Source organism: Prosopis cineraria, unplaced genomic scaffold, assembly GCF_029017545.1.
Source record: "Prosopis cineraria cultivar Desert tree isolate PC_DT_omini unplaced genomic scaffold, ASM2901754v1 PC7, whole genome shotgun sequence".
Taxonomy (NCBI): Eukaryota; Viridiplantae; Streptophyta; class Magnoliopsida; order Fabales; family Fabaceae; genus Prosopis; species Prosopis cineraria.
In genome coordinates, this window is record NW_026555338.1 from 30914336 (window position 1) to 30930250 (window position 15915).

The 15915-nt window shown below is 33.2% G+C and overlaps 2 protein-coding genes and 3 non-coding genes across 9 annotated transcripts; 2 read left to right on the forward strand and 3 right to left on the reverse strand.

Moving 5' to 3' along the window:
* Nucleotides 1-2179: 2179 nt before the first annotated feature.
* TRNAI-AAU (transfer RNA isoleucine (anticodon AAU)) lies at nt 2180-2253 on the forward strand. Its single transcript has one exon. It is a non-coding gene; the product is annotated as a tRNA-Ile (tRNA).
* A 55-nt stretch (nt 2254-2308) lies between these two features.
* Nucleotides 2309-9487, forward strand: LOC129315097 (putative cyclin-B3-1). 5 transcript variants are annotated; one of them, XM_054958631.1, is made up of 23 exons: nt 2309-2540; nt 2630-2693; nt 2810-2876; nt 2966-2998; nt 3518-3575; nt 3699-3747; nt 3846-3936; nt 4107-4164; nt 4636-4693; nt 4774-4858; nt 4988-5023; nt 5101-5155; nt 5308-5356; nt 5436-5529; nt 5934-5994; nt 6700-6972; nt 7050-7172; nt 7391-7480; nt 7604-7765; nt 7865-7924; nt 8340-8438; nt 8799-8977; nt 9156-9487. In XM_054958631.1, the coding sequence occupies exons 1-23, from the start codon at nt 2526-2528 to the stop codon at nt 9289-9291; spliced, it is 1995 nt and encodes a 664-aa protein (XP_054814606.1). In that variant the 5' UTR covers nt 2309-2525; the 3' UTR covers nt 9292-9487. The 5 variants fall into 5 exon arrangements, with proteins under 5 accessions (XP_054814606.1, XP_054814607.1, XP_054814610.1 ...); XM_054958632.1 differs by having other exon boundaries at nt 4777-4858; XM_054958635.1 differs by having other exon boundaries at nt 2630-2684.
* A 1936-nt stretch (nt 9488-11423) lies between these two features.
* Nucleotides 11424-12810, reverse strand: LOC129316073 (uncharacterized). The gene is made up of 2 exons (XM_054960324.1): nt 12356-12810; nt 11424-12239 (listed from the first exon to the last, which is right to left on the reverse strand). The coding sequence occupies exons 1-2, from the start codon at nt 12670-12672 to the stop codon at nt 11756-11758; spliced, it is 801 nt and encodes a 266-aa protein (XP_054816299.1). The 5' UTR covers nt 12673-12810; the 3' UTR covers nt 11424-11755.
* Nucleotides 12811-15405: 2595 nt separating this feature from the next.
* On the reverse strand, nt 15406-15491 carry LOC129316934 (small nucleolar RNA snoR116). Its single transcript, XR_008594860.1, has one exon. It is a non-coding gene; the product is annotated as a small nucleolar RNA snoR116 (small nucleolar RNA).
* Nucleotides 15492-15567: 76 nt separating this feature from the next.
* Nucleotides 15568-15647, reverse strand: LOC129316935 (small nucleolar RNA snoR117). The gene has a single exon (XR_008594861.1). It is a non-coding gene; the product is annotated as a small nucleolar RNA snoR117 (small nucleolar RNA).
* Nucleotides 15648-15915: the final 268 nt, after the last annotated feature.

Sequence of the window (15915 nt, forward strand, 5' to 3'; positions counted from 1 at the left end):
TATTTTAGAACTTAGAGATAGAAAAGACAAAAGAAGGACATGTGGGCATAATAGAGACGCTGAATGGTAATACGGTCACTGCAAATAAAAGCCAAAAAGGGTTCAGGGAAGGACGTGTCAATGGTGGGAAATGATGTCACACTTCCCAGTGAAAAAAAATAAAACAACAAAAATCAATGAAAAAGATAATGAGGACACGATGGAGTCATGCAAATCCCCAAAACCAAAGCTGTGGTTTGGGCAAATCCGGTCTGTGATATTTTTAGGTGTCAAATCAAAACTTAGTAAGTTAATTAAATATTTAATTAATTAAATTTTTTTAAAAAATTTCATTTCAAAATATAAAATATTTTAAGTATATTAAAATTTTATTAAATGCAATAATTTAATATTATTTTTTTTCTTTATAATTAATTTTTATCACTTCTTTTTTCAATATATTAAATGATGGGTATTTTAAAAAATTTATATTTTTATTTTAAAAAGATAAAATTATTAAGTGTATTTAATAAAAATTATTAATATGTGAGATTTTATTTAAAAATGTCTTATAATTTGAAATGAAGAAGTATTATTTTTATATTTATTCATGAAATGTTTTGGGGTGAAGTGCTGAGTGATTGTGGTTTTTGGAAAAAAATTTATTAATGACATATTAAAAAAACAAAATATAGTTTATATTTTTTAACATGTAATTTTTAAAAAATGTTGAATACTCTCTCCACTTCTTCTTAATATAATATACTTGATGAGATGTTAATTATATTTTTCTTATATTATCCTTATTTAAACCCTTAATTATGACAGAGCATGTTATACAAATTTAAAATTTTTCATTTAAATATAAGTAAAATTAAAAATTTATTTTATTTTTATATAAAGTTAATAATTTAATTATATCTCTTTAATTCTAGTGAGATAATTAGAGTTTTCTTCCAATGATGGAAAGAAATATTTTTTAATGGGGGAGAGGAGACCTTAAAATTCAAATGACTCTAAAAAAAATTTATAAATTATTCATTAACAAAGTTGTCATATTTGTACTAAAATTCAAACTCATAAACTTACAAGATATACTTTCTTCAGTTTTATTTATAAGATACATTTTAAAAAATTTATTTAATTTTATTTAAAGTTATGGTATAAATTTTTAGATAATATTTAAAAGATAGTTTTAAAATTACTTTTTATAAGAGAAAGAAAATAACATGACATTATTTTTTAAATTTTTTATATAAAGGACATATTTAAAAATTTTACATGTTATTATTCCTTTTATTTTTTCACATTGATATTAATGAAATTAATAAAATTAATTTATTAAAAAAAAATCAGAAGGGCAAGTCATATCTTTACCTACTTGGACAAGCTATAGCAAAGCATTTAGCTGAAATTGGATATATGATTGCTTTAGCACCGAAAAGGTGATCTCAGGAGATGTTGATATAATGTGGCAAGACTCCAACTTGAATCTCAACACTCAGTATTTGTTTCATAGTCCCACGAAACATATCGAACCACTTTGCCTTTTTCACATTCATATCTATTTATCATTGCACTTATTGACCCTTTTATCATCACATCAAAAGGAATCGTTCTAAAGCTTGTACGGGCTCGTTCCCGATTAACCTCTTTTTAATCATTGTCATCACACTGCAAATTGCAACGTCTTCAGTTTAAATAATTATCATTTCGAAATATAATTTTTGCTTCCTAGATAATTTTGTATTATTCCACTCTTCATCAACGAAAATAACAACAGCTGAAACCGAATTGTTGCTACAATATATTATTATAAAATCATAGATTAAATTATGGCGTCTATTTTGTATTTTAATTAAATTAAATTATGAAATAAAATTAACATATTTTAACAGGTAATAGCTTTTGCTTTAAAATTTTTTTAATAATTTTCTCAAGAGATAATAATAAAATATTTGATAATAATTTTGATTCTTAAAAAAAATCATAATTTCCATCTATTTTGTTCTAAAATTAAACATTAGGTCCTTTGTAATTTTTTCTATATTTATACTAACTATAAATATTATTATTAATATTTGAAGTATATTAAATAAGTAAATAATTATAACACTCTACTTCAAAGCTGGGGTGCACAAAAGGTTGGATGTGAGAGCCTTGCAGGATTATTTATTTTATTTCATATAAGCCTCAACACGGCCTATTAGCTCAGTTGGTTAGAGCGTCGTGCTAATAACGCGAAGGTCGCAGGTTCGAGACCTGCATGGGCCAAAACTTCTAGATTTTTTTAAACCCCTTCGAGAAGGGTATAAATGTCAAAGCATCTCTTTTCAAATCCAAAACTCAGCAGGCGCTCTTCGGGGTTCGGATTTTCCCGTTTCTTCCATTTACAACTGTTCTTTTCCTTTGAATTGCTCAATCACTCTCACTAAAGCTTCACATTCGCGATACCCATTCGAATCCTCACCGAATGGTTCCACTTATGCTTTTGTAGACATTCAATTAATCTTAGAATAATTGGAACAGGCGGTTATCGGAAAGCTATGGCAGCTGTCAAGGTGCCCCAGATACCTTTGAAATTTGAATTTCATTTCTTGTTTTTCGGTTGTTCTTTTTTTTTCTCACATTCTTGTGTGATTTTCGTAAGTTGCAGGGAAAATCTAAAGTGGGTTTAACCCGGGTCTTTGAAGATGGCCAATCTCGTAAAAATTGTATCTGTTAATTCATTGCATATAATTTGTTTTCTTGCCTTTTTGAGATTTCAATGTTGCAAGATTGATTTTTTTTTTTTGGTTTCTTTTCTAAATTTTCTGTGATCTGTGAACAGCGGGTGCTAGAAATTTTAAAGTTTTGCCTGAAAATGAGCAGCTCAAAATAGATGATGATGGGCTCGCGTAAGTATTTCTCTGTTAGTGATTGAAAATGCATCATGCCTGGGCATTATAGGCAAATGAAAGGGTTATTAACTTTGGTCCTTTGTCAGGAAACCAGCAACAGGAGCCAGTGAACATGCAAGGTATGATATATTTTCTTACATAAAAAACTGGAATTGCTACTCTTTTAAGGGGCTGATAGAAGCTGACTTGGAATAGAGTGAATATTTATACTTGAAAGTAATTGTATCATTGGTCTTACTGATAGAGGCTGTTATTAGTTGATTTTGTTTGTTCCTCACTTCCTCTGATGGCTAAGTAATGTTCTAAATCTGTGCAGTAGTACTACTTCGTGGGCTGGAAAAAATGTCTGTCTACATTTTATTGTTGTTGTTGTTGTTATGTTATTTGTATCCTAGACTCTTGCAATCCGCAACAAAGTAGGCTGCTGAAGATTTTAGCATTTCTGTAACATATATGACGTCCAAAACTGTTACCTTGTGTCGTGTATTTGTATGTGTTATGAGAGGTTGTTGCTTTGCATTATGAAAGACATTCAAAACAGTGACTTCTATTCACTCTACATGTTTAATAAATTTCTGATCAGGGGAGAATTTTGTTCTATTGATTTACTGTCTCGCTTCTCTTCATGACTTATGTAGAAGGAGTGCTTTGGTGGCTAACAAAGGGGTTGTCATGAATACTGCTAGCAACTCAAAGGTGATACGCCTCAATGCCTCATAGAACTTTCTGACTACTCAATTTAACTTTGGTTGATCAGAAGATATTAGTGTTTTATGACAATCGCATGGTTATAATTTTTCTGTGCCTCTAATGCTAAAGGTTGGCTTGAAAAGTATGAAGAAAAGCAGTGGCATCTATGGTAGTTCTGGTATGCCTTAACTAGACAAAAGTTGTGAATAACTCTTGACAGAAACATGTTGATGAATTCATTTATTGATTCCATTTATTTCGTTTTTTTTTTTGTAGCAAATATGAAAGCGAGAAAGGCACTGGCTGATGTTAGCAACGTTCAAGGCAACTCTATGAGGAATATTAAACAGGATGCTTCTAAAATGAAGTGAGAATCCTCTTCACTCTGGGTAGAAAGAATTAGAAAATAACTTTCATAATGTAATATGTAATGTTGCATCTATCTGACTTTAACTCCCTTCCACATTGCTTGCTTCCCTTATCAATGAATGTATATACTCTATTGTTTGATGTTCCATTTCTTACATGCCTATCCAGGGTTTTAGCCAGCACAGGTACCAAGTTGGGCGATGCCTCTTCAAGGAAGTCCTTTATGGTATGAAAATTCCCAAGTCACATCTGTTTAAACTTTCTTGTAATCCATGTGGTCTCTTCTTTCTTATTCAGTTATTTAGCAGAATACACGGTTCATTTAAGCTTTTATTGCTGCATACTGACACAATGAGTGGAATTGTACTTGGAATTCCACTTATGAACTTTAAAATCAGAGTTAAAAGTAAGTCTTACAAAATCATTGATGATGTACAATGGACAGAATGCTCTAGTTAGTGAATGCCTGTTTTTTGTACGTGCTATACCATGTCAAATATCCCTATCAAGAGATTCATCCACAGATTGACTTTTCTCCCTGTTCCCTATCCTGTTCCTATATACCCTTGTGAGAAAGCATAAACGCTGCTTTCATTTTGGTAGAGCACCGTTTTTAATGGTTGGTTTAACTGAATCATAGGCCTACTAGGCTACAACTATACTGAATTTGTATGATTTTTTTCCTTGTTCACATTAGGGGAGACTGCACAGGAAAATAATTCAAGTTGATGGTCAGTTAGAAGCTTCTAAGAGAGGTGATTTTCTTTTCCTTAGATAATTTTATTCTATATTTCCTAGTTAAGTATAACTTTAATCTGTGCCTTTGTGTGGTAAGCAGTGAGCACTAGCTCAATACCACCCTTAGGTGCTCAGAAGATTAATAAAAGTGGAGGAAGATCATCTATTGCCACAGAGGGCAGGTACTGTTGGCCATGTATATTGTTTATCTCTCATTTATTAATATGATGTTATACTAGATCGTTGTTAGATATCAAAGGTCTCAAGTACTCTGCTGCAGGAAATTTATATGACATTTTCTTCTTTTTCAGGACCACTAGGAAGTCTCTCTTACCTAGTTTGACAAGGTCTGTATTTCTTGATCAGATTAGGTTAAAACTTAAATATGACTGACACCAGAATATTCATTTGGTTTTTCTTGAAGGAGGTCTTTACCTGTGCCAAGGAGGGTCAATAGGGAGGACATGAGCAACAGAAAGGTCGTTATGGTTGCTTTGCAATTTATGTCATCTTTGTGTATAATCACTACAATTTGTCTATCCTCTAGCTGATTTATTCAGATTTGAGGATCCTTGTCATTTTGTTTTAAAGTGTTTACACTTTTCCTTTTTTCTGTTTTACTTTCTTTTAGGGAAATGCTGGAAGTTCTGATACTGCAAAGAAAATAAGTGGGATATCAAGTAAGATGCTGGGATGTGGATAAGTGCTTGTAAATCTCATCAAAACAACTTAAGTTGTTTAAACTATTCACTTTTTCAGCTAAGGAAGAAACAGTGAGAAAAGTTGCCCCCCAATTATCTGGTGCAACAAGCCATCTACGGAAGACTCGAGTGAGTGATGGCCATGTTCATATGTGAGTGATAGTTATAATATTGCCCAAAGCGTTTATGTTGATTTCATACAGATGTTCAAATGAATTGCAATTTTTTTCCATTCCATTGTTTATGAAGTTGCTAAACTGCAGAACTCTAAACATTTGAGTCTATAGTAAACAGATTTAAGAGGCAAGATTCGTTTAAAAAACTGATAATGACCTGTGGCAAAGCTGTGTTGTTAATATGAAAGTTACTATTTTAGTTTTAAACTCCTTTTGATATGCCTCTATGCCTGTTTATTTTATTATATTTTTTTGTTTTAGTGCCTACTACTATTCCTTCTTGATATGCTGTAGTTTGGTGGCTATTCAGACTTGATTGACTTCTGCTAGTTGGTAGATTGGAAGATGTTGCTTGTTATTAATTGATCATTTTCATGCAGTAATCTGGGAGCCAGGGTTAAAACCAATGTTTTATATGCATCCTCAAGGAAGTCTACCAAAGTATGTTTGCTGTATTTTTAAACTATTTGTAATTACTTTGCCTGATTTGATTGGGGTACCACCTCTGCTTTGGTCTGTTTGGTTGCACAGTTTCTCTGCTATATTTATACCCTGCCACAACACTATTTGTAATGCATCTAGCTTTAAGCATTAAATGGTGGAGCATATAATGCATTCTTGACTACAACAACAATAAGCTTTATTCTACAATGTAGGGTCAGCTATATGGATTGCACTATACCATTGTACTCTATCATTTACCAAGATTTTAGGAATGTTGTTAACTAAGAGGTCCTGGTCAACAACTTCTATAAGTGTTCTCTTTGGCCTTCCTCTACATTACACTATTATGCCATAACACATTCATGACTATTGAGGTTAAAGTATTTTGCAGACAGTTTAAGGTATGCAAACAGAGAATATACCTTGAGTAATATGAAGTGATAAGAAGGACAAGAATAAAAGTAGAACAAGAAAAACTTGTTTCTCCAGGCTCTATGTCTTAGTCTGCTAAATTTGATAACTTAGCTGCTGTATTTAATGTTTTTTTATGGACTTGTGATAAGTTGTGCTCAGTGCGGAGATCATCATTTAGTGACCAAAGTCTACTGTCCAGTCTGCCTATAATATCTAATGTCGGATATTTTTCCTCAAACTTTGTGAGCATCCACCTATTTTACCTGCTTTTGGCCTTGCTGCTCGCAGCCTCTTGTTAAGCGCACACTTAAGGCTTCTAACGCTCCAAGGACTTCAAAATCTAAGTCCAAATCAGCTGCCGCAATTTCATCACAGGATGAGGAGGCAGTTGCTTTGTCTCTCCCTGATAATAATTTACCTGTGGTTTCCAACGATGCATATGAAGGGCAGCTTCCATCTGGTGGAGACAGCAACCCAAGAACAAGTTCATTGGAGATAATTGGAAGGAAAAAGTCCACCCGTCGAAAATCTTACACAACTTTGTTAATGGAAAGATCTAAGGTCGATGCTTAATGCGTTCTGCCACATTTCTTTCAGTTCTCGTATAGATTGGACGTTATAATGACTTACTTTTACAGCTTCTCAAGGAAAGTGGTGAAATGACTGAACAAGATAACCTACCAAATATCGATGATGAATGCAATCAACTAGAAGTTTCTGAGTATGTTGATGATATATATCAGTACTATTGGGTTACTGAGGTATGATTTATAATGCTTTTGATGTGACTTTTTTTCCCCTTTTATTGCTTTTCTACTGCTTGAAAAAATCGTTACTTACTTTTTGAACATGCTTATCCCTTTACCTCCCCCCCCCCAATGCCATGTAGATACTATCTCAAGTTAAAATAATAAACTTTTTTTAATAAAGTTTTAAATTCTGTGAAATTCCTCCAATCTCAATCTGTTTTCAACTGCAGGCACAAGCTCCGGCTCTGATGAGTTATATGTCAATTCAGACGGACCTTACACCTCATATGCGTGGCATACTGATAAACTGGTTAATTGAAGTACTTCCCATTTTCCCTCAACCCTCAGATGGCTTAGTATTAACATTTCATCTTCTTTCCCTTATCGTTGTCTAAGGTTTATCATCTTCAATTCCTTTGCTTTCTCACTACTGGCTTTTACAGGTACACTTGAAATATGAGTTGATGCCAGAAACCCTGTATCTCACAGTTTCGTTATTGGATCAATATCTATCTCTAGTGGCAATTGAAAAGAATGAATTGCAGTTAGTTGGTCTAACCGCACTTCTGCTGGCATCAAAATATGAAGATTTTTGGCATCCTAGTGTAAGAGACAGTTTCTCCATCATCCGTTTCTTTTGAAGAAAATATTTCATGGTTTATCGTGATTGATAGTAATATGTGCTGTCTTTCTATCTGTTTTAGGTCAAAGAGTTACTAAGCATTTCAGTTGAATCATATACGAGAGAACAAATACTAGGGATGGTATGCGAGCTTACTTCTTTTCAGCCTTTTATTCAACACAACTCTTGATCAATCGCCTAACTTTAATATTGATCTTGAACATCTGGTTGCTCATCTTTTTAACTAAAACGGAGAACCAGAAAAAATCATAGCGTAATAATTTGTTGAGAGGTAGGTTGATCAAACTATTCTACTATTGAACCATAAGTAATTGCGTACAAGGCGTAGTTGTTTGTTGGTATTTTATTCCGTAGCATAGAAATTTTGCTGTCTATTATTCTTATTCTGTTTTCCCCTGTTTCTAGCATAGAAATTTTTTTGTCTATTATTCTTATTCTATTTTTCCCCGTTTCTGAACTTCTAGACCTGTTTGAGAGGGACAGGTCCAAGGTTTCCATGACCAGATTCTAATATCTGCAGTTGTTTTTCTGTTCAGGAGAAGCTTATTCTTAGAAAATTGAAGTTCCGTCTTAATGGCCCCACTCCTTATGTTTTTATGGTGAGGTTTTTGAAGGCTGCTCAGTCAGACAAGAGGGTATGTTAATGCAGCATAAATGTTCTGTGCAGATGATGCCAATTTAGTACGTCGATATATATATATATTTTGGGTGGGGCGCCAGATATTCAGGATGTCAAATTGACATCAATGTCAATATCATCATCAATATATATAAATATAGAATTGGAAGCTGCACTGCTTACAAAACCGTGACTAGTGCAGTTTTTAGCCTTAGGTTCTGTGTAATTGCATGGATCTGAATGTGAGATCTAGTTGCTTCTAGAGCTTGAAGGATGACAGTTAATGAAGATGCTAAGCCTTTTATTTGTAGTTTATTGTTCTAATTGAGGACAAAAGGTTTGGTTTTCTAAACTTTTTGGTGAACATTTGTCCCAGCTGGAACACTTGGCATTCTTTCTTATTGAACTGTGCTTGGTTGAATATGAAGCCTTGGCATTCAAGTCTTCACTGGTATGTGCATCTGCCATCTATGTTGCTCGTTGCACCCTGCAAATTGCCCCACCATGGACGCCATTGCTGCACAAGCATTGTCGTTATGAAGTTTCCCAATTAAGGCATGATTCTATATTCTGTTGGGACCCAACTTAGTTTTAAGTCTTTTCATGTTCGATGTTAGTCTTTCTAACGAAAATTGTTAAAGGAGATAGTTTTTAACATTTCAGGATCACCAAGTTTTGTTACTTCATGATTCTGGGTGATCCTAGTTATGCTAACTCTTGCCTCCATTTGCAGGAATTGTGCAGAGATGATATTGAAGTTCCACAAATCAGCTAGAGCAGGAAATCTGATGGTTACATGTGAAAAATATTCAAGGCCTGAACTAAGTAGGGTTGCAACCCTGAAACCTTTGGACAACCTTCCTCTCTGACTTGACTTGGATTTGTGCTTTAATTTTACTTCTGTGATAAGTGTGAAATACTTAGAAAATACTGTATTATGTTGTAAGCTGCAACCACTTTTTTTTTTTTTTTTTGGAAATAGTAAGCTGTAACCACATGTGACTGCACATGATATGAATGTGCACCCCGAAAGGAATTAAAATGAAAGACTAAATTCTCAAGGCATTATTGTAGTGGCGACTAGTGAAGAATCCTTTTTAGAATTGATTTGAGAAATTTAGGTTTTTCGTTTTTAAAAAAAGAATCCAACATGGAAAATTTAATTGAACGTGATGCATATAATATTTGCAGAACCACCACATGGAAAATTTAAATGATCAGAAGTTGTTTTTATTTGGATAAAGAAAGCGTTAAAAAGGTGGCAGTATGAAACCTAAATTTATTAAAATTTATTTTCAAAACTTTCAACTTTTGATACATTAGAAGTTTGAGTTATAAAAAAGTTGTACTCCATCATTTGGCTTTCCAGCTTGTTGTGTGTGTGTATAGAGGGAAAATATATATGCAGTTTTACAGTTTTATTTAATTTTAAATTAAATTTTTATATTTTATTTTATTTCAATTGAGCCATTATAGTTTGACCAATTAAATTTTTTAATCCCTCAAAATTAAAATTCTTACATTTTCCATTAAAAAAAATTAAGAACTTTTTTAATTTTATTAAAGGATTATATGACTTTAGAATTAATTACATAATTTTTATAAATCAAAATTTATACAATAGGTTGTCTTCTAAATGTTTTTTATACATGTAGAATTTTCATAAAAATTTATAATAAAAATATAAGCAATAGATTAAATCTTTTTTTTATTTTGGCTAAAAGTATTAAATTAAATTTTTTGCAAGCTCCAAGAGGATTTTTGTTTTGTAAAATTTAATAATTCATTATTAATTTCAACTTTCAAGGGTCAATATATATAATAAATGAAATTATAAAGGTTGATTAAAATAAAATAAATCATAAGGACCTAATTTAAAATTGAATGAAAGCCCAAGGACCTCCAAATATATTTTCCCTATATATATTACACTATAAAAACTAAGAAAGTTAAATTATCGTTTAGGTTCTTCAAGTCAACTAAAATTTCAGAAAACAAGCAAATAAGCATTACAAAAAAGGTAGCTGTTTTGAATTTTTAAATTTATTAAAATATTGTATTTCAAATTCTCTATTTTATTTCTTAAAAAAAAAAAACTTCCTTTGAAAGTTAAAACGACCACCTTGAACTCTCCAAAATACTGTCTTGCTTCATTTCACTTGCTCGATATCTTTTCCTCCTCGATTCTGACTTGCTTCATCTCACCGCTATTTCTATTTTCTATAGATGAAATTTACAGCAGAAAAATGCATATAATGAAGGAATTTTACACGAGGGGGTGAACATATAATGCAGGACACCCTTCGTTGACTCACAAATAATCAGCTCAGTTTCTTATGCACTTGTTTTCAGAGTATACAAGAAAAATTTTCCTGAAGGAGTCAGATAACATGGTGTTAATTCGGCAAAAGATATTTTTGCGTGTTAGGCCCTTGTTGATAAGCTTGATAACAAACAACTAAAATAATTACCGCTTATGTGCTGACAAATCAAACTTTTTTGGGTGAATTACATTGAAATCTCACATAAATAAATTAATTACTATAAGATTCATTAACAACATCAATCAGCTATCAATGTAATTTAGTTCAGTTGTCAATAAACCTTGCAGTAATTAATTTTTTTTTAAGACCTATCTGTAATTCTCCCAATTTTTTTTTTTAAATGAAAGTGACCTAACCATACAAGTTTACTGATATAAATGCCAGGTTCAAGGGAACCAAGCTTATTGCAAGCCCATTTTATATTTTATATTATCCCAATGTGTCGTGTGGGACAAGACATCAACCAATGACCAATCTATAACTGAGGATGCTGCAGAGATATATTTATATACCTTATTATAGGCAAACATGTCCACAAGCATCTGCTGGATCAGTATATTTAGATGAGCACATTATAGAAAAATTACTCAATGAATCACGAAAGTCATAAGCTGGGTTTCAAACATGGAAATTCAAATGAGAAATATAAAGACCTATAGATATAAGACACAGAAAAGTAACTGAACTATAGTAATACAAGGCAGGTGAAAATATGTTTCCTCAGAACAAGTGTGATCCATATGTTTCAGCTATAACAAAAGGAAAAAAAAAAATAGTGACAGAATTGAAGTGAATCTCTTAAGAATATTGCATATAGATACATGTCATATTGTATGAGCACACCAACCATGGAAGGATTCATTTCAGAGTGAGCAACTAGGACTCTTCAGCATCTCTGCCTATCTATATACACTCTTATACATCAACAAAAACCCATAGTATATGAGCATTCATCAGATAGTTATACCTAACCTATTCGATCGTATGGTATAAATTACCTATCAGATGACTATGAACATGTAGCTAGACCATCTTGAGGTAGCAACCTACCATCTTGATCCAATGTTCCTTTAACTGCTCGATAGAACTCAATCCACGAAGAAGAGTAGGAATTTGCAGGACCCCACAAAAACGTAGGGTTTGGACTAGCAGGGCATGCAGTGACCAAGTCCAAAACTGAGACAGGTTTGAGTGTCCGAGGGAAATTGAATGCTAAATTGTCCACCTTGTGTTCATAAATTTTACCATTTCTGTCCACTTTATAACGCGAAGTGCCCTGAAATTCTCCCTTGGTTTCCCATGGAACTCTAGGGACTCCCCTCAGGTTCCACCTGATCAGTATCTCATTCTCTGAAGGCTGCCATATCCTATACACATCCAAAGCAATCTCACGAAACAAAATTTTGCCATGAAACCTCAATGCCCAGAAGATCAATTTGTACTTTTCAATTCCAGTGAACGTATTTAAAGGGTCCTTAAATGTTATGTCATCCCTGAAACGATCAAAATCCCAGCTTCCTCAGGAAAAAAAAAATGATGATGATAATAACAACAACAATAATTTCCACAACAAAAAAAAAACCCAGTAGATAAATTAAAGGAAAAAAACCTGTAGATTTCATAATTGAGATCTTGGACGAAGAGAAGAGGGAGGTCCTCGCGAAGAGTCCGAACAGCAAAGCCTAGATTGACAAAGAAATCATCTTTCTGATTCTTGTCATCCTGAGCACCTGGGGGTGGGTTAACTTGGGCGACCTGTACAGTGGAAGTTTGGAGGCAATTCAGTGAAGAAGAAGAAGCAGAGGCGAGAGACAGAGGACAGTGAGAAGCGAGTTTAGAAAGAGAAGGGATTTGAGAGAAGGGCTTTTCTTTGGATTTGGTTTGGGGAAAGAGGGACGAAGGAAGGTTAGGTAGAAGAAAAGCCATGGCCTTTTGTTTATGACTGTTCCCCAGAAGATATTAGATAGTCATCTGCGCGAAGAGAAGGAGAAGGGGAAGAGACTTGTCGTGATGATTCTCTCTCTAGTTTGTGACGTTCTGGGGACGAACGAAAATGAGGCTCTTGTTTTCTGTTTTGATACGAGTGGTTTTGAACGTGGCCATGACATACCCTGATTTTCTGTTTTCACATTGGGCCCCCATTTCTTCATAATTTTCCTTAAACATCTTTTTGAAAAACAAAAACACCAAATATTTGAAAATAATAATCAAAGTGAATTTGCGTCAACAAAACATATGAATCCTAATCACACTTAAGTCTATGTGAATATAATATAAGGTTAATAAAGTTTATTTTTTTCCCTATACGTAAAAGCGAAGACAGAAATTTCTTTGAAATGTATGAATAAATTACATTCGAATACATTTTCTATTTTAAAAATATTATTTTGTGCATTGATATTTAATTTGTGTTGAAAAAAATTATCATGTTATTCATTCATTCATTTATATATTTGGATAAAAATAAATTTTTGGGTAGATTTACAAACATGTGCATGAGAGAATCACATTCAAAAATCATTCAAGAAAATTATTTACAGACAATGCCCATTACAAAAAAGAAATTATTATTAAAATGAGAACATGAATTATTTTTTTCTTGGATGGAACTTGTTAATTATTGCTTGTGAATAAATTCTTGAGTGGCTCTTAAATGTAATTTTTTTTAAAGTTTCAAAATATTTTATTTGGAGAGGAGAGAACGAACAAGGGAAGCTAGTCTAGTGAAAGCAGGACTTTATACTCTTAAATCATGAAACACGCTCTCCTAATTGTTGGGAGATCAGATTTGCAAGAGATTGATTATAGGAGATAATATCATACAACCTACATGTGTGACAAATATAGTCTTGAGCCAAGTCATACATTAATTAAATACATAAAGTAAACATCTTAGAGTGTGGTTGGGTTCGGAAGGATTCTTACAATATTATTCTTAGAAGTAAAACTGATAATTTAGGTCAAACTTAATAAGTCATTCTAAATTCATCCAAAAAAAGTTAGAGCTAAATTTAATTATATGGACTTTTTTAAAAAAGTATGATGTTTTAAGTTTAACTCTAATAAGCCTAACCCAAATTGAATACAACTTAGATAAGTCCAACCATTAAAATTTTTAATTCTGTATGTATATAAAATTGGTAATTTCAGCCAAGTTTAACGGACCATTTAAAACCTGATCTAAAAAAATTAAGGTTGAACTTGGCCATATAGATTTTTTTAAAAAGATAGAATATTTTACCTTGATTTGAATAAATCCGACTCAAATAAATTTAACCCACTTGAGCAAGATTTTTGTGACTCTATGCTTGGGTGCGCTATTGCGCAAAAATAACACAAGTTGTTCTTGACAAGACACTAACTTTTTACGGTCGAAGAAAATGATATAACAGAAGCATCGAAGCTGGATAGATGTGAATCAGTTCAGACCAAGGCAATCTATCACTTATGAAGAGAAGGGAACGGACAAGAGGGAGACTAGTCTAGAGGAATGCAAGAGTTTATCTTGCACAAGAAATAAGAGGTTAGCTTTACTTGGTAGATAGTCAAAATCAAAATACCCACGTATGAAATCACCAATAAGTCGAACTTCCTATGTTGATTATTAGCCCATGACTAATCAAATCCAGATTAACCCCGCTTGTTTTCGTCGGATCCTTTTGCAGAGCCATCGTTGGAAACACTGACTTCTGAGACTCCCTCTATTCAAGTTCTCACTTTCATCAAAAGATATATATATATATTAAAATTTACATTGTTTCCTCAACACGGTTAATTTGTTATTTTGTTTTTATTTATGAGGACCTTCGCCTGCAAGTATTGGCTTGTATTCCTTTCAATATCAATTCTCAATCCTGCTTACTTTAACAAGCTTCTTTGTCGGCATTCCCAGCAGCTACCTTCAACCTTCAAGTTTCGTTTTCAGGCCAATTCAAATTTCGAGTGTCGATCGCTTAAGAGTGCCCAGGGTTACATTTGCTTGAATCTTCTACTCAAGTGTGTGAACCTGATTATCCTTGCACATTCATGTGCTAGGCTGTTTTTATTTGAAACTAGCAATTTCTTATTATTTTAAACGGTCAAGAGTGTGAAACTAGTAATATCTTAAAAGAACCTTGATTCATTACTGTCGAGACTTGATTATCCAAAAGATTAGACTTTCGTCCTCGGTATTACCACTCTCCTATGGCGTCCTCGTCCTTTTTACCGGAATTTTCCAGCGAATACAGTAACATCAACCAACAGTGTTTCCAAGATGAAGTTGAGTATAGATTTGATTGCAGAGTGAAGACAAGCTCTACTTAAAGATCTGCGAATTTCGTCGAAAATAAACAAACGGGGATTCCGGATAAAATAGGTACAGCGAACAAGGATTCATTGTATATCCCCAGGGAAAAAGGTTTAAAATCATGAACGACGCTTGTCAATTTTCAAAAACTATAGCAAGGCTGAAGAATTAAAATATGGGAACATCTGAATGCATAAGCCTCATGAAATAGAGGGGCAAATGCCAGAATCTCAGATCCATTTCTTTATCGGCAACGTACAGCACTGAAAGCGCTATTAAATAAGCGAATCAGAGACTCTAATTTGTTGCCTTTTCTTTCAAAGAAAAGGTCAGATTGTTTAAAAAAAACAGAAATAAAAAGAAAGGAATATGGGCTCAGTAATGGTTGAGATAACATCAACAAACCCATAATAGAGCTTTCATAGTTTGATGGTATATATTTCATTCATCACCGCCTCCAATTACAATCGCAGAAGAAGAAAGTAAAAGGATTCAAACCTTAAAATTAGAAATATAATGAAGAGAACAAGAGCAGGCCTCAGATTAATTAATTGAAGAATGCTTCAGACAGAATTCTCAGATGGTACGGACAAATGATATGGCATCACAGGCCGCAGGGGAAGCAAAAGACGAAGAAGATATATAAATACAGGAGGATTAGAGGAAACCTATTCAAGAAAGGAAGGAAGGAAGATACCTGCCGCTGAATTGCACGGGGGCATTGGGGAGCCATGGGAGGCTTAAATAGGTAGAAGCGGGAGGCAGAGGAGGAACCAGAAAAACCCTAATTCTCAGCCCCATGGTTTGAAGGTCTGGGCTTTAGGCCTTGATATATCTCATCGGAAGGCCCAATATGTTAAATTTTTCTTTTTGTTTATTAA